General features: G+C 36.9%; 1 protein-coding gene across 2 annotated transcripts in view; it reads left to right on the top strand.

Moving 5' to 3' along the window:
* The window catches only part of SCML2 (Scm polycomb group protein like 2), a 92,540-nt gene that overhangs the window by 36,377 nt on the left and 33,326 nt on the right, over positions 1–22,837 (top strand). For both annotated transcript variants that reach the window (XM_023633243.2, XM_023633244.2), the window contains exon 7: positions 9,444–9,687. In XM_023633243.2, coding sequence (XP_023489011.1) covers positions 9,444–9,687 — 244 coding nt within the window. The remainder of the gene's footprint in view (positions 1–9,443; positions 9,688–22,837) is intronic.

The following is a 22,837-nucleotide window of genomic DNA, read 5'->3' as shown; positions in this document are numbered from 1 at the left end:
AGAGTTGCCATAACAAAGTATCACAGACTGGGTGGCTTAAACAACAGAAATCTATTTTTCATAGTTCTGGAAGCTGGAAGTCCAAGATCAAGGTGCCATCAAGGTTGGTTTCTGGTGAGGCCTGTCTCCTCAGCTTATAGATGGCTGCCTTTTTGCTGTGTCCTCACATGGCCTCTTCTCTGTGCATGCAGGGAAGGAGAGGGATCTCTGGTGTTTCCCTTCCTCTTATAAGTACACCAGATTAGAGCCCCATCCTTATGACCTCATTTAACCTTAGTTACCTCCTTAAAGGTCCTATCTCTAAATACCATCACTTTGGGAGTTAGGGCTTCAATTTATGAATTTTGGGAGGACACTATTCAGTGTGTAACAGTGGCTGAAACAGCAGAAATTTATTTTCTCACAGCTCTGGAGGCTAGAAGACTGAGACCAAGGTTTTGGCAGGTTTGGTTTGTTTTGAGGCCTCTCTCCTTGGCTTGTAGATGACTGTTTCTCCTCTTTGTATTTTCTCATGTTCTGTGTTCCTGTGTCCTAATTTCCTTCTCTTATGAGGACACCAGTCATATTGGATTAGGGCCTACCCTAATGGCCTCATTTTAACTTAATTACCTCTTTAAAGAAATACAGTCATATTCTGAGGTACTGGGGGGTAGAACTTAAACATATGAATTTTGAGGGTAGGACAATTCAGCTCATAACAGCAAGTCATAAAAAGGGCTCAATTATAATCACCCACTAGTCAAAATGAGTTAGTACCCTCTTTCTTGACATTAGATATAAAAGGGGTGCTCTACTAGAAGCAAATATTCATTACTGTTTTTTATTTACCTTCAGAAGTGAAGCTTCCCTTCACTTTGCTATGTTAGTCATCCTTTTGATATTGGAGAAAATGATGATGGGCCAAAAAAACCGCTTGAAAGTTACTTGGAGAAATTTGGTTTCAGAAGTAAAAGAATGTTAAAAACAGTCATCAGAAAGAATTTGTTATAAGGAAATACTTATTATATAACAAAGAGGGAAAATTCCAAAAATTCTTTATGCTCTTGAGAGAATGTTGAAGAGAGTACACTGTGTTAAGAAACAATGAATAAAAGCCAAGTTTTAGTTAAATTGTGGGTCAAAATAGTCTTACCCTCTTTCCTGATTGTTTTCTCAATCACTTTAAATTTTGTTACAACTATTCATATCAGGAATGGTAAACATTGTAGTTTTAAAAAACTTTTGAAGAAGATTAAAGACAAAAGGATATGAAACATCAACTAATGTGACTTGCATTGCAAAGAAGAATTTGAGTGCAGCTGAAAGTGGGCTTGCCTTACCAGCACAGGGCACACGCAGATCCGAGCCCTTTGGGCAGTGTGTAAAGCACATGTGAGAATAGCTAATAACAAAAGAGATGTTTAGCAGTAGTCTTTATTAAACACCTGTTAGCTTAGGCTGTGACTTTAGAAAAGCCATTGGATCTGTTTTACTTAGCACATTGCTTTATCAGCTAGTTACATGCCACATGTCACACACATTATGTTTTTCATTTTTAAAATTATAAAAGTAATTAATGTTTGTGTTGGGGGGAAAAATCAAACTACACGCTTAGCTAGAGTGAAAAATGAGTGTCCCTTTATCCCATCCATTCCGCTCTTCTCTCTAAATAGAAGTTTTATTTGTGTTCTTCCAGGCATTTTTCTGTGCATTTATAAACACATATGGGCTTTTATTTTTTTAAAGATAGTTTGGAATATTTTGTTCTGTGATTGTTTTTCCTCTAAAATTGCACATTTTGGGAATCTTTCCATTTCATTTCATATATATTACAGGTTATATTGTGCTCTTCTGTGGTATGGATTACCATACTTGATTTAACCTCTCCCCAGGGTTGGATGTTTAGGTTGTCTCCATATTCTTGTTTAAATCATCTCCCGTGAGCATTCTTGTATCCAGTTTTTGTATAAGTGTGAATGGTTACATCCATAGAAGTAGAATTGCTGGTTCAAAGGGAATGTATGTTTTAAGTGTTGATGTATGTTGTTAAATTACATCCCAAAAGGGTGTTCCAAGCTATGCTCCACTATTAGTGTAAGATATGTTTGTGTTCCCACACCTTCCCTAACAGTGAATATTATCAATCTTTTAAAATTTTGTGAATCTTTTTTTGGGAGGTGGGGATGAGGATGGTATCCCCTTGGTGCAATTTGCATTGAACTGATTACCAGTGAAATTAAGCTTTTAAAATGTGTTTAATGGCCTTCTATTTTTCTGTGAATTGCCTGATTATAGCCTTTGCCTGTTTTGTGTTGGATTTCTTTTCTTACGCTTATTGATTTGTAAGTGCCCTTTTCAGCAAATCTTGAAAGTTGGCCAGGAGCCATCTTAAATGCCCACTTCTTGACTCGAGCCTCTGGATAGCCAATTAGTTAGGAAGGTCCACCCACTTAGCTTCCTAATAATTTCTTTGTTGTGTCTCTTCTTTCTAACCTTACCACCACTGCCTCCCGTGCAGGCTTTCCTCTTGCCTGGACTGTTCAACCAGCCTTATAACTGCCTCTCATCTTCTCACCCTTCCGTACAACTGCTAGAAATATCTGACACAAAAGCCTTACCACATCATTGCCTCATTTAAAAGTTTTTTGAAGTTCCCAGTTGCACTCAGGATGAAGTATAAGTTTGTTAATATGACCTTTAAGGTGCTGAATGATCTGGTTTATGGCTGCCACTCCTTGCTTTGGATTTTATGTTCTACATTGCTTGTAATAGCCTGTTGATACCATGTTTGTTTTTAGAGCTGGTTATCTTTGGTTAACTCTTATTTTTCTTTTAAGATTCAAGCCAGGCATTAAATCCTCCAAGATACCTTCCCTAACTTCCCCTTTCCTTTCTTATAATTCTCTAGCGCCTTGTGCATATCTCAGTCTTTGTAGGTATTGGATTATATTCTTATTTTCACGGTCTCTTGCCTCCTAGACTAGAGTTCCTTTTGAGCAGTTAACATGTCTTTGTATTCTCATTGCCTATCATAGGTCCTGGTACATACTTGTTTATTGAATGAATGAAGAAAGGATGAGTAGAGAAAGGTGAATATGTATAGAAGAAGAAGATAGGTTTAGTTTTGGACGTGTCGAGGTGCCTTTGGGAAATTTGAGGAGGGATGACTACCACCAGACTTTTGGAAGTAAAGTGTTTAGCACTTAGAAACGAGGTTTGGCTTGGGTACGTGGATTTGGGAGTTTTTAGCTTAAACGGTAGTGATGGAAGCCTTGAGCATGAATGAGCTAGTCCAGAGAGAATATATGGAAGGAGAAGAGAGGAGTGTCAAGGTTAGAACCTTAAGAAATGCCCCTTCACCTCTAATATGTATAAGTACCCATATCAGGTACTTAATAAAAGTCAGTTAAGAGGAAGGCTGATTCTTGACTATTTCGTGGATAGGAAGTTCATCAGTTACATTAGCAAGAACTAAAAGCCAGGTGAAAAGTGTCCTCAGATTGGGTTAAATATGTAATTGTGGGGGCAGAATATTGATAGAGTTCATTCCTGATGGCCTCGTTTTACCCTGTGAAATAGAAAACTGAAATAGAAAAGGCTGGAGGGGTGGATTCATACATAGATTGAATTTCTGCTATGTTCCAACACTAAGGCAGAGAGCTTACTCTGGTTAGGGAGAAAATCAGCTAACAAATAAAATAATAAACATGTAATGAGAATACATTATTAGTCTTAAGACAAATGGGAAAGGTTTGGACTGCTGTATAGGACTGGAGATGGAATGGCCTTGGGGCACATGACAGTATTTTGGAGGGTTCAGCTAAGGATGAAGATTAAATGTGTGTGTAGCACTACATGTAATAAGCATGTGGGACTTTTCACCAGCAGGGCTCAGCAACTAAGTCTAAATAGGTTAAGCGGATGGTGATTTTGAACTAATGTTTGGAGAAAACAGAACAAAGACAAGGGGGTAAGTTGGTTTGCGGTGCTGGAAAGAAAGTGGTGACATGATACTCTGTAACCTGGGCATGAAAGGGTGTGATAGAATGTTAGAATGTTTGTTTCTCTTCTCTTTTTTATCTATATCAGTGGTTCTCAACCTGGAAGGGGGGTGATTTGCCCCCTAGGGGACATTTGGCAATGTCTAGGGACATTTTTGGTTGTCATAACTGTGTCTTGGGGGGGGCTGCTACTTACATTTAGTGGGTAAAGACCAGAGACACTGCTAAACATCCTACGATGCACAGAACAGCTCCCACAACAGAATATTCTGGCCCCAAATGGCAATAGTGCCAAGGTTGAGAAACTCCAATGTGTATTAATTCCTTGGTGATCTCCTCTAATTCCTGGCTTTAAATACAGTTTATATTCATATGACTTTCAAATTTCTATTTCCTATCCAGACCTTTTTCTCCCAACTCAGACTTGTATATCCAGCCTACCTACTCAGTATCCCCACTTGGATGTCTAATAGACATCTCAAACTGCTCCACCTGCGTGCAGCCTTTCGAACCTCAGGGAGTGGGAACTATCCTTCCAGTTTCTCATTTCTCAGGCCAAAAACCTTGGTGATTATTTCTTTCGCACACTACATCTAGTCCATGAGGAAATCCTGTTGGCTCTACCGTCAGAATATATTCAAAATTCAGCTACTTCTTGCCATCTCAATTGCTATCAGACTAGTACAAGCTGCCTCTATCTCTCACCTGGATTACTGTAGTAGCCTCCTCATTAGTCTCTTTATTTATAAATCTTAACAGTCCATAGTCAGCACAGCAACCAGAGTGTTCCTTTTAAAAAAATAAGTGGGATTATGTCACTCCTCTGCTTAAAACCATCCAGGGGCTCCCCATTTTACTGAGAGTAAAAGCCACAGTCCTTACAGTGGCCTGCACACCTCTACATAGTATGATCCCTCATCATCTCTCTGACCTCGTTTCCTATTGCTCTCCCACTTGTATACTATATTTTAGCCACGCTCGCTTCGTTGTTCTTTGAACATTTCAGACACATCTCCTGCTTTAGAGCCTTGGCCCTGGCTGTTCTCTCTGACTTGAACACTCTTCCTCTAGATAACTGCACGGTTAATAATCACCTCCTTCAGGTTTCTGCTCACATATCACCTTCCATATGAGGCTTGTCCTGATTATGCTGTTTAAAATCGCACAACTCCTCTCCTACATTACTCTCTGGATCTCCCTTACTCTCTCTATTCTCTTTTTTGCATAGCACTTATCATTTCTAACATAGAATATATTTTACTTATTTTATTATGTTTCTCATCTTTACTAGCATGTGAGCACCACAAGGGGGAGATTTTTGTCTGTTTTGCTAGTTAATATATGTCGAAAACCTTCAGTAGTACCTGGCGTGTAGTAGGCACTCAGCAAATATTTGTAAGTGAATAAATGAAGGTTAAAGGACTAGAATTCTTTCTCTCTCCCCCTTTATTTTTTTATGAGATCACATTGGTTTATAACATTATATAAATTTCAGGCATACATCATTATATTTCAACTTCCATGTAGATGGCATTGTGTTTACCACCAAAAGTCCAGTTGCCATCCATCACTGTATACATGTGCCCCTTTGCCCCTTTCACCCTCCCCCTGCCCCCTTCCCCTCTGGTAACCACCAGTCTAGTCTCTGTGTCTATGTGTGTGTGTTTGTGTATCTTAGTGAAACCGTACCATATTTGTCTTTCTCTGTCTGACTTATTTTGCTTAGCATACTACCTTCAAGGTCCATCCATGTTGTCACAAGTGACAAGATTTCATCTTTTTTTATGACTAATATTCCATTGTGTGGAATATACACACACAGTCCCCCCCCCCCCCATATCTTCTTTATCCATTCAGCTGTTGATGGGCACTTAGGTTGCTTCCAAGGCTTAGTTATTGTGAATAATGCTGTAATGAACATAGAGGTGCATATATCTTTTTGGTTAGTGTTTTTGTGTTCTTTGGATAAGTACCCAAAAGTGGAACAGCTGGATCACATGGTAGTTCTGTTTTTAATTTCTTTGAGGACTCTCCATACTGTTTTTCATAGTGGCTGTACCAATTTAGATTCCTCTCGCAGTGTATGAGGGTTCCTTTTTCTCCACATATTCTCCAATACTTGTTATTTCTTTTTAATAATAGCCATTCTTGATGAGGTCAAAGAAGTAGTTGATTAAAAGTAAGGAAGTAGAAGTTAAGGACAAGAGTTTGTGGTCAGAGGTAGACTCTGGGAATATAGCCATACGCAAAGCAGTAAAAACTACCCTTATGGAGCTTACCTTCTACTGGGGAAATGAATAATAAACCACGTTAGGGGCTGGCCCCATGGCGGAGTGGTTAAGTTTGCGTGCTCTGCTTCCGTGGCCCAGAGTTTTCGCTGATTCGGATCCTGGGCACGGACCTACCACCACTCATCAAGCCATGCTGCAGCAGCATCCCACATGCCACAACTAGAAGGACCCACAACTAAAATATGCAACCACGTACTGGGGGGCTTTGGGGAGAAGAAGGAAAAATAAAAAATAAAAAAAATAAAATCTTCAAAAAAACATTTAAAAAAACATGTTAAATGAATAAAATATATATTATGTTTGATAGTTGTACGTGCTAAGGAGAAGGGAGGGTGACATTTTAGATACGTTGGTCAAGAAGGTCTTGCCAAGAAGGTGCCATTTGAGTGAAGATCCTGAAGAAAGGGAGAGAGTGAACCATGAGACCACAAGGGTAATGCAGATAATGCTGTGACTGGCTTTGGAGTTGGTGGGATGTGGGAAGAAATAGCCTTTAAGGAGAACCCATATTGTATGTAAGCAAGGAGGGAGGTTAAAACAGAATTCTTTACTAGCCACCTTCTGGAACAGAATCATTTTTTTTCCCACAATAAAAGAAAAGAGAATGATCCCTTGTTTATTTTAGCTATTGCTTTTGCAAATTATATCTGTGTGTTTAGGAAGTCATTCAAGAACTGATGATGCCAGGGGCCAGCCCCATGGCCAAGTGGTTAAGTGGGCGTGCTCCGCTTCAGCATACTGGGGTTTTGCTGGTCTGGATCCTGGGTGCGGACATGGCACTGCTCATCAAGCCATGCTGAGGCACAAGCAGAAGGACCTACAACTAGAATATACAACTATGTAATGGGGGGCTTTGGGGAGAAGGAGAAGAAAGCAAAAAGAAGATTGGCAACAGGTGTTAGCTCAGGTGCCAATCTTTAAAAAAAAAAGTATTGATGATGACAAATCCTGTTCTTCAAAAACATATTTAAAAGCAACTTTGTATCATCATCTTTCAGGGACAGCAGAGGAAACCATTTTGCCAATTATCTAAATCTGGAGGTAGCTTGTTTTGAGATAAAGCCCTTTCATTTACTATGTTATGGAAAAAGAGCAGTTCCTTTTTTTTTGAGGAAGATTAGCCCTGAGCTAACATCTGCCACCAATCCTCCTCTTTTTGCTACAGAAAGTCTTATTCTTACTCTGTTATGTGACAGTGTAAGGTCCTGGGATCCTTATGTGCACCTTGAATATTTTCTATGTTCTGTGAATGTCCAGCACAAATTTATCAACTGCCAAGGTTATCCTTTGTTAAATCCACCCCTCCCCGCTTTTTTTCTTTCCATATGTAGTAACAATTAACCTTTAGCCCCTTCATGAAGTGGCGGTATGTAACTCTGCTTCTTACTTACCAGCTATTTATTTATCAGATACTTTGATGTTTGATCAAGCTAACTTTTGCCCTGCTGACTTTCAGGGTGGTTTTTAAGAATCAAATTAAGAATATGTAATTAAAAGGACTTTGAAGGCTAATAATTAAGGAACTTTCAGATTTCCAGTGTGTAAAGTATGACAGTGGAAAAGTACGGGATGATGAGATGGGTTTAAAGGGGGCATTAAAAAAGGAACCAACCTACAAGATATGTTTTTTAAATTATATCTTGGTGAAAGAATTAGTTGAGACTTTGTTTACTGTTCTTCAGGTAATTCTTTAGTTCATTCATTTTTTTGAAAAAAATGCTTGCTGTTGGGTACTGTGCTGGAAGTAACAATGTGAATAAGATATGGTACCTGCTTTTGAGAATCCCTTAGTTTCGCAGAGGAGTAAACACATTTCAACAGTAGTTTCACAATTGAAGGAAGGCAAGAGCACCTCTATTTGAAGTGGGCCTAGGGATGGGCAGGAGTTGGTCAGGGAAGCCTTAAAGAGCTGAGCTTTTAGATGGATGAGTTGGAGTTGGCCAGGCAGATGATGGCGTGGGTGTTCCAAGGAGTTGGCTGCCTAGGTTTAAAATCTAGCTCTGATACTTATAATGTATTCTTAGGCAATTATGCATCGATTTCATCATCTGTAAAATGGGGATAATGATTGCACTGACTTCATAGGGTTGTTGTGAGAATTAAATGAATATATATAGAAACATTTAAAACAGTACCTGGCATATACTAAACAATTGAAGGTTAACTTTTAATGTTATTCTAGAGATCTAGGGGGTAGGATTGGTAGGTTGTGGTCTTTGAATGTGAGTGTTAAGGGAAAAGGATGCATCTAGGGCAGTGGTTCTCAGCCTTGGATGCACATTAGAATCACCTGGGGAATTAAAATGTGCTGATGCCTGGGTCCCACCCCAGATCAGTTTAATCAGTATCACTGGCAGTGGCCCCAGGTGATTCTAATATTCAGTCGGGCTGGGAACCACTGGTCTAGGACTATTTCCAGGCTTCTGGCTTGGGTAACTGGATTGCTGATGGTGCCATTTACTAGGATAAAAAGGAAATTGAAAGAAAAGGTGTTGCTTTTAACATAGCACTTGGGCTTTCTAAGAATCTTGTTAGCATTTGCATGCTTTAACTTTTTGTAAGTAAGGAATACTTTTTTAAATATTGGTTTCTGGATTGGATATCATAAATGACCCCAGACTATATGACTTTCATGGTCTTGTGTCTGTATTTTATACTTTGAGTTTCTTTTTGGGTATTATCTGCTGCTCTTCCTTCTCTTTGGACTTAACCACCTTTCACCATACCCTATAATTTACATATTTATTAGGGTTGTTTGACTCCCTCTTTTAAAATTTCTTGTTGATTTTTCCACCCCTTTCCCCCACCCAGCCCCCAACCACCAGTGCCACTACCACTAGAATGTAAGTTCCACCAGAGCAGGGATCTTTGATATTTTGGTTCACCAACGAATCCTAAATTCTTGGTACATAATATATAATGCATATTTCTTGAATGAATGAATGAATACTATCAGGCTGATTTTGTTTTCTTCCAGGTTCTCGGCTCTGCTCCAGAGTGAGATGTTATAGAGCAGGGTTTTAGAGAGATCTGTGAGAACTGTTTTCTTCCTGTATTTAATTGATAAACATGGAGCTTAATTTTTGGTTGCTATAGGTTATAAGAATACACTTGAGCAAATGTTTCTTAATATACCTTAACAATGAAAACTTTTTTTAAAATGTTTTCATAGGAACCGCCAAAGCCACCTCTAAATAATTTTAAAGTGGGAATGAAACTTGAAGCTATAGACAAAAAGAACCCTTATCTGATCTGTCCTGCAACTGTTGGAGATGTTAAAGGAGATGAAGTTTATATCACATTCGATGGCTGGAGTGGAGCTTTTGATTATTGGTGCAAGTACGATTGCCGAGATATTTTCCCAATTGGGTGGTGTCAGCTGACAGGAGATGTTTTACAACCACCAGGAACTCATGGTAAGAATAAGTAATGACACGTTCTTTTGTTTTATTGAAGTTAGATCTAACTGCTATTAGCATTGAGGTTAGGACTAAATGCTCCACTGGAGCATCAGGCAGAACAGCGAGGGCACTATACAGGCCAGAGAACCCAAGTTAAAGAAGGCTATGATTAGAATTCTTGAGGGCCAACCCAGCATCATAGTCTCAATTGACAGTCCACACTGGAGAAGATGGGCAAAGCTACAAGTCGCACTTGGACCATTGAAGGCTTGCTAGTATCAGCATTTTGGGGTGCTCAGCTACCTTTGTAGTTGATATTCAATTTAAAATTACACATGGTATTCCATTGTTTGTATCTCAATGATAGTTTTTAAAAGTTTGGGCATAACAACTGTTACGTACGTGTTTTACATGATTTTGGTAGTATTCTCAAGTTAAATTGATACTTTGATAGTCTTAAGTAAAATCTACACATCAGTGAATATTTTCGACTCTATAGAAGCCATCATAGCTTAGTATGTTATTTTAGTCGTGTGTTTATCAGCTGTAATGCCGTGCTTCCTAAGTTGAATACTATGATCATCTAGATATTTTCTTTCAGAGGAAAGTCATCAATATATTGAAGCTCCTTGGTGACTCTTCCAAGGACTCAGTCATTCCTAACCTGGTCTTCTGTGATGGAATAACTGCTGAGGTTTAAGTGGGGTCTAAGCACGGAACCCAATCATTGGCCTAAGTTAAATATAAACTTATTAGTGGAATCAAATGTTAACATACTTAAAACTTACCCAACTAAATTTATTTATTTATACCAGAATAAAAGAAAGATGGGTATAGAAAATGAGTAGGTAGGATGTGTGGAGGAGGGCAGTAGCTAGGTAAGAGCATATAGCCATATTATTCTTATAACTGCTCTTAGAATCTTCTATAATTTGGGACTTTAACAAATCCCGTTATACTACAATACATACTGTGATGTTCTTTTTATTACATACTACTTTTATTAGTTCCCTGTTGCCATAATTTTAAGAGACAGATATTAATGGTTGACTTTTGTAAAATTTAGTATGATAACAGATCTATGTGCATATGATACTAAGATAAATAAGGCATAGTCTCTGCCCTCAAGAAGTTTACCTGCTAGTAGGAGAGGGATGAATGGAGGGGGTAGACTTTAAAAAAAATACAATGCAAAATTAGCAATGCAAAAATAGGTATGTATGGTAGATATGAAGATGGTCCAAAGACATCCACTCTGTTTAGGCTAGATGGAAAGGTGTTTGGGTAAAGGAAAGCTTCACAGAAAGACACATTATCTGAATCTTAAGAGAGGAGAAGGAGTTTGCCATGCAGAATGGAAATAGAAGTGGGGTGGACACATCACAGAGGTGTAAAATCGCACAGTTTATCCTGAAAACTCATGAATTCAGTTTGGGACATGGTGACTTTGGAGTATGTGACCAGGAATGCTGTTGTCCTCCAGTATTTGGTCTCCCTTTTTTTTTTCTTAGTAGCATAATTTGGCTGCCTAACATAAAGACTATGTTACCAGCCTTCCTAGCAGTTAGATATAGCCATGAGACTAAGCCTGGTCACTGGGATAAAAGTACAGGTAGTGTGTTCTACTTTCAGGGAGTATGTTACAGAGATATGAATGTACTCTTCTCTGTTTCTTCTTTTGCTTCTATCCTGCTGCTTGGAATGTGGTTATTTTGGGTGGCTCTCCATCTTGGACCATGAAATGGGGACCATATTCTAGGCATAGTGGGGTGGAAAGCAGAAAGGAGCCAGAGTCCCTGAGAACTTTGTGGAGCAGCATTTTCATACTAGCCTGTTCCAGACTGTCATTTGAGAGAAATAAACTTCTATGTTATATAAACCACTACTCTTTTGGGCTTTTCTGTTGCTGTTAGTTGAACTTAATTCTAACTGATTCAGGGTAGCTTTAGGACATCCAGGTGGACATGTCCATTGGATAGCTGCACATGCAAGTGTGGAGCCTAAAAGAGATAATTCTTGGTTGACAAAGTAGTTTTGAGGGTCATTATGTTCATTCAAACAAATATTTTTTGTGTCAGGTGGGATTATATGTTCTGGCGGGGGAGGGGTGGGCAGTTTACACATCCTATTGATAGCAGTAAATGGTGGAAGTTCTGGGTGTGGTTTTGATTGTTCTTGTGTAACAAGTAGAGGTAGAAGAGGACCAATGACAGAACCTTGTGGATCAACATTTAAAACGATAATTCTCACACTTGAATTACCTGGGGAGCTTGTTAAAAGGCTGATGCTCTGGAACTCACATCCAGGGGTTCTGAATCAGTAGGTCCAGAGTGGGGCTCAGGTGTTTCCATTGCACGTGATTTGAGGCCCAAACCTTGAGAAACACAAAAATCGGGGATAGGTAGAAGATAGAAGTCAATTTAGGATACTGAGAAAAAGTATATATAAATGTAGGAGAGCCACTAGGTTGTTTGCCCCAACAACAGGAGAGGAAAGATTTTAAGGAGTATTCAGCACTATCAAATGCAGCACAAAAGTCCAGAGGAGAGCTCATTAGTGGTTTTAAGTAAAAGCGTGGTTACTAGATTTCTTTGAAAACCCAGATTTAGAGAGTTGAAGAGTAAACAGGAGATGCAAAGCATTTAAAAAAAAATGTGGCTTCACCAATGCTTTCTGAGATTTGCCTCCTCTGTCCTTTACCCCACTAGACATTTCACCAAAGTGAAGTTTAGAAACCTTACCTTGATGATGTTCCTTTACCCTCCACCATTTACAATATAATTGTCTTAAATATTTCCTCTATACTCATTGAGAATGGCATTAGACAGTGTTAAAATTTTTGCTTCAACCATTAAACATAATTTAGAGAACTCAAGAAGAGAAGGAAAGTCTATTGGATTTACCCACATTTTTGCCCTTTCAATTGTTCTTTCTCCCTTCCTGATTTTCAGAGATTCCTTCTTTTATCATTTTCTTTGTTTAAAGAACTTCTTTTAGTCATTCTTTTAAAGTGGGTCAGCTGGCAACAAGTTGTTAGTTTTCCTTCATCCAAGAATGTCTTTCTTTCTTTTTCATTCTTGAAGGATAATGCTGGATATAGAATTGACAGTTCTTTTCTCTCAGCACTTCAAAAATGTTTTGCAACTTCCTTCTGGCTTCCATGGTTTGTGATGAGAAGTTTGCTGTCACTCGAATTGTCTTTCCCCATAGGTTCCATTATGATTATGAGTCTATTTTTCTTTGTAGTTCTTCCAGTGTTTACTTCATGCTTTATCTGTTTTGTGACTACATTATCAGGCGTGTACAAATTTTGAACTGTTGTAACTTCCTGGCCAGTTGACCTTCTGTAGTAACCTTCTTTATGGTAATTTTTTTTTTTTTACCTTAAAATCTACTTTATCTATTAATGTAGCTATACCAGCTTTTGTTTGGTTGGTGTTCTTGTTCTCTCTCTCTCTGTCTGTCTAATGTTCATCCTTTATCTAATCCTTATCTAAAAGGATGCCTTTCTTGCAAATATTTGGATTTGAACTTTTTGGCCAGTCAGCCAGTCTGTCTTGTAACTGGGGCTTTTAATCTATTTATATTTATTGTAATTACAAATATACTTGGTTTTCAATATGCCACCTTATTTTGTGCTTTTTATTTGTCCTGCCTTTTCTATGTTTTATTTTCCTTCTTTGTCGTTTTTTTGGATTATTTTTTCCCCTTATTTGGAAGTTATATTCTGTATTTTCTGTTCTTTTAATACTCTAGGAATTTTAACATGCTTTCTTTTTGAAGATTGGCACCTCAGTTAACAACTGTTGCCAATCTTTTTTTTTTTCCTGCTTTTTCTCCCCAAATACCCCCAGTACATAGTTGTATATTTTAGTTATGGGTCCTAGTTGTGGCATGTGGGACACCACCTCACTGTGGCCTGATGAGCGGTGCCATGTCTATGCCCACGATCCGAACCAGTGAAACCCTGGGCCGCCAAAGCAGAGCACACAAACTAAACCACTCGGCCACAGGGCCAGCCCCTTAACATGCTTTCTTAACTTAATGGAAATCTGACATTAATCAATATCTTTATTCTGCACTAAGACAATAAAAGGAACTTAGAATACCCATTTACCCCTTTCAAATTCAATAGGGAAATGTTGGAATAAGTTATGGTATGTTTATTCTTTATAGTAATATAGAACAATTTAGAAGAATGAGAGTGTTTCTCTTTACTAAGAAAGAAAGCTCTCCAAGTTGTATTAAATAAAAAAAGCAATCCCTCAAAATACACACAGTATAATACCATTAAGTCCAAACAAAGCAAATATGTATTTCTATACGTAACTATAGATGTATGTATATAAATACATAGAAAGGATCTGAAAGGCTATATATCAAATCTGTAATAGTGATTAGTTTTGGAAAGTGGCGTAGAGTGATAAAGGAAGTAGTAATGGGAACTTTTGCTTTTATCTGTGGCATTCTTTTAGACAAAAATGTATGTTGAATTTGCACTTTAAAATAAATTAACAATATTAGTTTGAAAAGGGATTATCCTGCATGTTCTACCTTCTTGCGTACCTTTTTATAATATACTGTGACTATATTCACATGTAAAATATATCCCTACAAATTCAATTTTATTTCTATGTTGTATTCTATCATATGGCTATATCATAATTTATTTAACCAAACTTCTATTTTGTTTGATATTTAGAATGTCTCAAGATTTATGTTATTAAACTAGATGATCTGATGAATATGTCTTTGCATGCTTCTCTAATTATTTCCATAGGTTGAGTTTGCTGGGTCAGGGGCTATGTTTCTAAGGCTGACAGATTGTCTTTCAGATAGGTATACCCATTTCCACTCCTCCTTCTCTAGTGAGTTTTGGGTGTTATCTTGTAAAAATAACAAGCTAAAAATTACCTTTTCATGCTTTTTTCTTAGAATGTTCCTTTTCTTGTTGATTTGTTTGAGTGCTTCATTTATTACACATATCAACCCTTTGTCGTAAAGGTTAAAACTTCTTTTTTAGTCATTTTCTTTTTAATGTTATTATGGTCTTTTTAAAAATGTACAGAAATATCAAATTTATTGACTTGAATATTAAATAATTTAAGGACCTTAGAGTTAAATAACTTCAAAAGGCACAAATAATATTAAATTAATTGAATTTCGTAAATTTTTAAAAATCTCGTTTTTGTTTATGTTGAATATTTCTTAAATACATTGGAAATGTTTGTTTTTCAATCTTTATATAATTGCTTTTCCAACATATTTTTAAGATATACACATAAAACTTTTTCAAATAGTTAATGACTAAGGACAATTCACTTGCATAGTTTCTTAAAGAAATATAGTGAGGCATCCATGAATGCTACTTGATTTGATTTTAGATTAAAAGACTGTTTAATTAAGCTTTACTGGTTTTCTTTTCAAGAATAAAGTTTAAATTACTCAAGCTTTTTCTAACAAATTTTTTTTCTCCCTTTGTTAACACTTCTATAATCAGAAACAGCCAAGTTCTTACCAGGTCTATCATTGGTAGAAAAATCCACTGAGAAACATACCTGGGATAGAAAACTCAGCAAGCTGTGTGGCTTTTTTTCTCTTGTTTATTTAGGTTTTCCTTTCTTGGCTCTTGTTATGACCCTACAATCTTTCAAAGCCCTTTGCTTTTGGTTGATGCTGTCACAGCTCATCAGATTTGTTCTGGAGACCTGTACAGGGTGTCTGGTGAGAAACAGGAAAGAAATATGTGTGCTGCTGTGTGTCCTTCGCCACTTAAAGAAGGCCAAGGCAAGTAAACTAAAACAAGGCCCATTGTAGATTTTCTTCTTGCAGAATTTATTTGATCTTGATATTTTCTATTTCAAGTTGTTCCCACGGCTCCATTGTATCTTATATCTTAGTTCTCTCTAAAAAAATGATTAAAATTTAGGAATGCCCTGTAAGCTACTGGTTTCCTCTCATATTGCCCTTCCTTGTTCTCTGGCATATACAGTTATAGGAATTTATAGCCAATCATCTCATTAAAGTCCAAATATTTAATACATGAAGGAGCAAGTCTTAGAATCAAGCAACTTAGAATCAGAACTGAGGCTACCGCTGTTTTAAAGGCTATTATTTATTTATTTATTTTTAAATCTTGTTCCTGTCTTTATTTGGGAAAGTTTGTAAATAAATAGGTTACTGTTTTGTTTCTATAATTTTATTTATGAACACAGTCTAGGTTTTTAGTCTTTTGAGAAATTGGAGAAACTCAGAAGCAGAGGGTTCTTTTAAGAAATTTGCCCCAATGAACATTTTTTCCCTAATATTGTGGGATATTCGAAAATTTTTTCTTAATATAAACTGCTACATTGTAAACTAGTCTACCTGGCTTTAAAGGTAGTTAATACTTCTAAAGTTAACTATATAAATTAAATTTTGAATTTAAATAGTTTCTAAAACGTTAGTGAATTACTTTTATGTAGCTTAACTTCATACTTATGCATCATTGATTGTAAATTAATGACCGACACTGGTCTGAAGTGTCATCTTGTAGCCTAATTCTTTAAGCAATTGTAGCTATACAGGAGGGCAGCAAGCTTCCAGATGCTTTGAGTATAAAGTTGCAGGATCCCAAGGGTATAGAGGAATTCCTCTGGTCCAAAGGGAACTGTGGAGGAGGGGAAAACCTAGAATCAGGAAGGTGTAGCCAAGCATTCCTGTCTAGTGGCACCATAGGCTATCAGTGACCATCTTAACTCTTTTCTTGATAAAATCCTTCAGTTTATTGGGTTTCCTCAGACATAAATTATATGAATAGAAACTTTCTTCTTAAAATTAAAGTAAAAATATTTAAATAGATTTTAAATGTAATTATGTTGGACACTGTTAGCTTCTTTGAATGCTGGTTTATTTTATGTTTTGTGTGCCTGGGCGCGCACACACGCTTGAGTAGTTTTTTCTTAATTAGAATTTTAAGAGAGTGGGTTTTACAATCTAAACTTGATCTTCTTAAAATATGTAACTAGTCATTTTTTATAGTCGTCTGATTTTGTAAAGTCCTTCCTATGTAACGTTTTCCTTCTGAACTGTTTCAAAGTTAGTCTTTTGAGAAGTATTTCAAAGCTTCTATTGAGCAAACAAGAAGTAGCTCTACTCCCCACCCCCACCTCATTCTCATTAAAAACAAAACCAGAAATTATGGCTGCTTTTGCTCTTTGTTCAGACGTGTGCAGAGGAGTATGTGGTTTCTGTAATTTGTGCTTCACCTCTCTCTAAATTTTAAAATGAAGATTTTGTAGTTTTTAGGGCATATCTTTACCAACTATTTTCCTCTTTTTATACGACTTTCTGTGTTCGGTAAAAACCACATAAAGTAGCACTTTTCGTTTCTCTTCTATAGCGGATCAGAAGTAACAGAGGGACATGTAATTAAGGTTGTAAAAAGTTAAAGGTGTGTCAGTTCCACCAGAAAGCTTCTGAATAGACACTTGAGTGTTTACATTTTTGCCTTTAATGTAACTTATAATAAAATACGGACTAATATACTTAGAATATTCAGTACGCTTGTTGTTTGGTATAAATGAAATAGTTAGAAATGCTGTCAACCCAAACTATTCACTCAAAAGCCATGAAATTTAAAACAGCTGATATTTTCTTTTTCATACAAACAACTTGGAACAAATGTTTTGCTTGTGCAAATGAGATGGCTATTATGATGTAAAGAAGTATCTTGAAAAAAAGCAAGTGTCCTTTCTCTGTTTTAAGTTTTTCAGCTAAATACTACAATAATTACAAGCAGAGCCTGGAGCTTCTTTTTTGTTTCTCTTCTATGATATATTTTAACAAGTCCTCTTGAGACTATTAAAATGTCTTGGTTTTTAGGACATGTGGTCCAGCGGGGATAACTTTGTCTACAGACGCAATGGGTTGGCAGTTAGGTTTTGCATGTCTTCTCATTTCTTTCTAGCTTCTCTGACCCAGGGTAACCTTTGGTTGTTCTCTAAAGGCAGGAGTGAAGGAAGTTTGAACAGGTGACTGATGATCACTGTCTATACAGCCCACAGACAATATGCGAATTACTTTAGCAGTCTTCTTAGTCTCCTCCTCCCACTATCCCCCCCCCACTCCCCCTTAAACCAACAAATGCAAATAGCTTCATCCTCATTTGCTGGAAATTCAGGCTTGCTCGGGCAACATGGGCTTTGTTGTTGACTCGCTTTCTCCAGAAAGGCATTTTTATTCCTGGTAAAGGAGAAAGGGTATCAAGTGGAACCTAAATCACCTTAATGGTAAATACAGCAACAACTTGTTTCTCTGGAATATTTCTAAAGGTAGGAATTACCCCCAAAGTTTCTTTTTATTGTAGTTGAAGTATGGTTATAAAGAAATTCATTGTCTGCTTTGTTAGCTTTTGTATACTAAATATCCCAGTCATTTCTCTTATCTCAAAAAATCCTCTATTTTGTTCTAAATATAACTTATTGAATTATTGGCACTATTATTTGATTAGTCACTTCTAAAAATTGTTGTATGGTACAAGGGAAAGGTCAATCTTTGGTTATTTCCACCATAAAAATGGTTTAAAATAAAGGAGGAACAGCCCTATTATAAGTCAAATTTGATCATTTAAATCTCCAGTTTGTAATGAAAAGTGTTGCCAGATTTTTTTCTGTAGCTTTGAGGAATATGGCATGATTTTTCACTGATATTACATGGAACTTATTAAAAGTATTTTTATGATATATAAATGTGGATCATATTTTACTAATTAAATATAGTGTCAATACATTTAATGTGTTTTGTGGAAATTATAGCGGTGACTCCTGTGATTTTCTTTTTGAACAGCATAGTAGAAGTCACTCTGTAGAAGTCTTCAATAAGAGAAAAGATGCTATGGTTTAAAAATTGAGTGACTTTTAAAATCTCAGTATTGTTAGATGAATTATGAATTGACCTGAAACAACTAAAGTTGCTTCTTTTCTTGTGAACTCTGTTTTGAAAATATTAAAGGTTTTGGAAATTGTCATCTTTTTGAATAATGTCATTGTGACCAAAATCTTGGTTTCTTTTGAAATGAGCAGATACGAGTAGTGATTGTGAAATAAAATGGTCTTCCTGGAAAGCACTCCCCATGAAGCTGAAGGGAGTAGTTTACAAAGCATCTATGATTGGCAAGTAGAAAACAAATATATTTTTTAAACGACACTCTTAAAGCCCTTTTAAATTGTAATCCTGATTTCTAGCTTGTTCTTGCATTTTTATGATTTCCTTTCTAGGCTGAATATTTAAGAGATATAATTATATAACAGAGTAGGAAAACCATGTAAATTCTACTAAATTAGATTTTCTTATTTTAATTTAGCATGTATGCCAAGAAAAAAGGCCCTGTCATTTAGGTATGGAGATAACTTTAACTGGACTTTTGTATTTTCTTTAAGTTAGAGAGCTGTCCTTTAACCTTTCAATTGTGTTTGGTAAATTTTTCCCAGTCACATTTTTATAAGTTTTCAATAACCTCAAGATAGAATATTCTGTGTTTTATAAGGTGTATGAAGAGTTTCTTCTCCCTTTTTAAATCTGTTTATCTTAGGCCTCCAACCCCTGTTTTGAAATGGGGGAATGAATCAAAACTACAGATCCTTTCACTGTATTTGGTTTTAGTTTAATTGTCCGGACATAATTTTTAAAAGTTGCTGGAAAAGACATAGCACCACTTCCCAAATGAGGATGCTCTGTCAGACCCCAAAAGCAAGCTCTTTTAAATGAGATCTGTACTTTTCTGAGTGCATGATTTATTTCTTTTTGTGGGAGTTACTTTTTATTGTATGTTTAAGGTATTTTTAATACTGCAAAACTGTGATTCTTGGTGTTAAGAGGAAAACCTACATGGGTCATCAAGAAGACTCAGGAAGGCCGATGGAGGAGCTAAGGCAACAGGGCTGGGCTTGTTTATGCTACTGGACTCTGACCATGCCAGCCAAACCATCCCTGCTTGGTAAATGAGCAGGGAACCCGGCCGAGCCCTCAGGTTAGAATAGGTAACTTGGTGCAAGGTCCAACAAAGGGTAAAATATGAAAGGACAGGTTCCATTCCATAAAAACTGAGACAGCTACCACTAAAAATTAAAGACTTCATTTTCCTTTGTAACTTCTCTAGTGTTTGCCATCCGTTTTCATTGTAGTGGTTAGTTGTAAAACGAATAAGCCTTTTAAAATGAAGGGGAAGGAGACTCGACAAGGACTTTTATGCTTGTTTTGGGTACAGTAGGAAAGTGAGAGAGAGAGTGAAAAAACAGTATCGTAGAGAAGTGTTTGATGATACAAGAGTGATAAGCAGAACCCTGTAGGAGGCAGGATTGACGAGACGGGAGGGGGTGGGTTCTGACCAGGACAGAGAGTGCCCCTGCTCCCGTGTGTCTCTGCAGCTCAACTACTAGAGATGCTTTTACCATTATGTTTGGCTGAGACAGCTTCTCTGAAAGATTTCTGTCTGTGCTACTGAGAGAATTTACTCTTTGATTCTGAAATTACTGGAGACTGAGCTATAGATTCTCAAGGTCACTGCCAGTATGCAGTCAGCCTGCATGGGTATTTCTAATGTTTGTCTATGCTAGTCTTAAAAGTTTATGGCTTTTTATCAAAATAGAATATTATAATGCTTATGTTGAATAATTGTTTTCTTTAGAGACATCTAAATGTTCAGAATGGCTGGTTCTGTTGGTCAAAAAGGTGGCTAGGTTGTTTATCTTTGTTGAGGCATTTTATATTTTTTAATGACAAAATTGGTATTTATTGTAGAACGTTTAGGAAACAAAGATAAGTGATAAGAGTAAAATCTAGAAATTGCTTGTATTCCTGCCATCTGGATATAGTCACTGCTAATATTTTGGAATATAAGCCTTAGGATATTTTAATTAAAAAATTGGACATGTTAATAACCAATAGTCATTGAGACCAACTGAGGACTTCTTCAAAAGCCTATGTTGTGTTCTGTTCTGTGTACACAGAATTGTATTGGTTTGGTCCCGTCTATTTAGGTATTCTTACTCTGTTATTATAGTAATTAATAGACATGAAATGTGTTTTGATTGTAAATATTTCAATTAGAGAAAATCCACAAGAAAATTTGGAGAATAAACAAAGACTGTCGGAAGGTACTCCTCCAATATTTATGCAATTTTTTTTCTCTTTCTTTATTTTTTATTTTGGGGAAGATTAGCCCTATAAGTTAACATCTGCTGCTAATCCTCTTTTTTTGCTGAGGAAGATGGGCCCAGAGACTCTGGGCCCATCTTCCTCTACTTTAGATGTGGGACACCTGCCACAGCATAGCTTCATAAGCAGTGCGTAGGTCTACAGCCAGGGTCTGAACTGGTGGACCCTGGGCTGCTGAAGGGGAGCATGCAAACTTAACCGCTGCGCCACTGGGCCCACCCCAATTTTTCTTAAGGGTGTCTTTGGCCAAGAGAGTTGAAAAAACTAAAGTACCTACACACTAGATTATTAAGAGCATGTTGATAATTTGTTTTTTTTTCTTTTTTTTTTTATTAATGTTATGATAGATTACAACCTTGTGAGATTTCAGTTGTACATTTTTGTTAGTCATGTTGTGGGTACACCACTTCCCCCCTTGTGCCCTCCCCCCACCCCCCCTTTTCCCTGGTAACCACCGATCAGATCTCCTTGTCAATATACTAACTTCCACCTATGAGTGGAGTCATATAGAGTTCGTCTTTCTTTGACTGGCTTATTTCGCTTAACATAATACCCTCGAGGTGATAATTTGTTTTTAGTGCTACTTTAAATATTTTTCTTTGTGGTTTATGTGTAAGCTCCCTCAAATTTGAACCTGAAAAAAATGTTTAACCAAACCATTTAATTCTGCATTTTGTTTAAAAGAAAATATTTTAGTTAAAAGATTATGTTTTTTTTCAGTTTTTCCCCTTACTACTTAAAAATAGTATTCAGTTTCAGCAAAGAGGGTGGGGTTGGGGGGTGGTTGGGTGAGAGAGTCCTGAATTTGAATCCCAGTTGTACCACTTCTAGACTAGATGTGTAATCCTGGATTGGATATTACTTATCTCACTGTGCCTCTATTTCTTTATATGAAAAATGGAGATAATAATACTTGCTTTACAAAAGTGTAAAGACAAATTTTAATAATATATGTAAAGTCTCTGGCCCATTGAAGTATACAAATTTCTGTTCCTTTTTTTCCCTCAGTGTTTTTTTCTTAATGAGGTGAAATTCACATACCATAAAATTAACTATTTTAAAATGCACAATTCAGGGGCACTTAGTACATTCACAGTGTTGTGCAGCTACCACTTCTATCTAGTTCTGAAACATTTTCATCACCCTAAAAGGAAATCCCATGCTCATTAAGCGGTTGCTCTCCATTCCCTCCTCCTCCTTTCCCCTGCTAACCACCAATTTGTATTCTGTTTCTGTGGACTTACCTCTTCTAGATAGTTCATGTAAATGGAATCATAAAATATGTGATTTTGCGTCTGGCTTCTTTCACTTAGCATAATGTCCTCAAGGTATACCCATGCCATGGCATATATCAGTATTTCATTCGTTTTTATGGCTGAATAATATTCCATTGCATGTATACGGCATACATTTGTTTATCCATTTATCCATTGATGAACATTTGAGCTGTTTTCACCTTTTGGCTACTGTGAATATTGCTGCTAGGAACATGGCCATACATGTACTTGTTTGAATCCTGTTTTCATTTCTTTTGCGTATATACCTCTGGGTGGAATTGCTGGTCCTTATGTTAATTCTGTGTTTAATTTTTCTGGAACTGCCAAACTGTTTTCCACAGCAGCTATACCACTTTGCATTCCCACCAGCAATGTATGAGGGTTGTAATTTCTCCACATCCTTGCTAAGTACAGATGCTATAAGATCTGTGCTGGTTGAGATAAATGCAGTATGTGCACTATATGAGCATTAAGGTCCTATGGTTTGCCTAGGAGCTTAGTGCTAGAATTTTATACAGCTGGTAATTGAGCAGAGTTTCAAATAATGTATAGTAGTTTAGTCATTGACAAGGGAGGAAAGGCCTTTCTTGAATCACCCTCTGCAAAGGCAGTAAGGGTTAGAGTGTTTGGAGACTTGAAACAGATGATTATGGCTGAATCTATAATGATAGTTGGGGAGCAGAGGAGATGAG

Source organism: Equus caballus, chromosome X (assembly GCF_041296265.1).
Source record: "Equus caballus isolate H_3958 breed thoroughbred chromosome X, TB-T2T, whole genome shotgun sequence".
NCBI classification, from domain to species: Eukaryota; Metazoa; Chordata; class Mammalia; order Perissodactyla; family Equidae; genus Equus; species Equus caballus.
The sequence above is the reverse complement of the archived record's forward strand: the minus strand, read 5'-3'. Positions and strand labels throughout refer to the sequence as shown.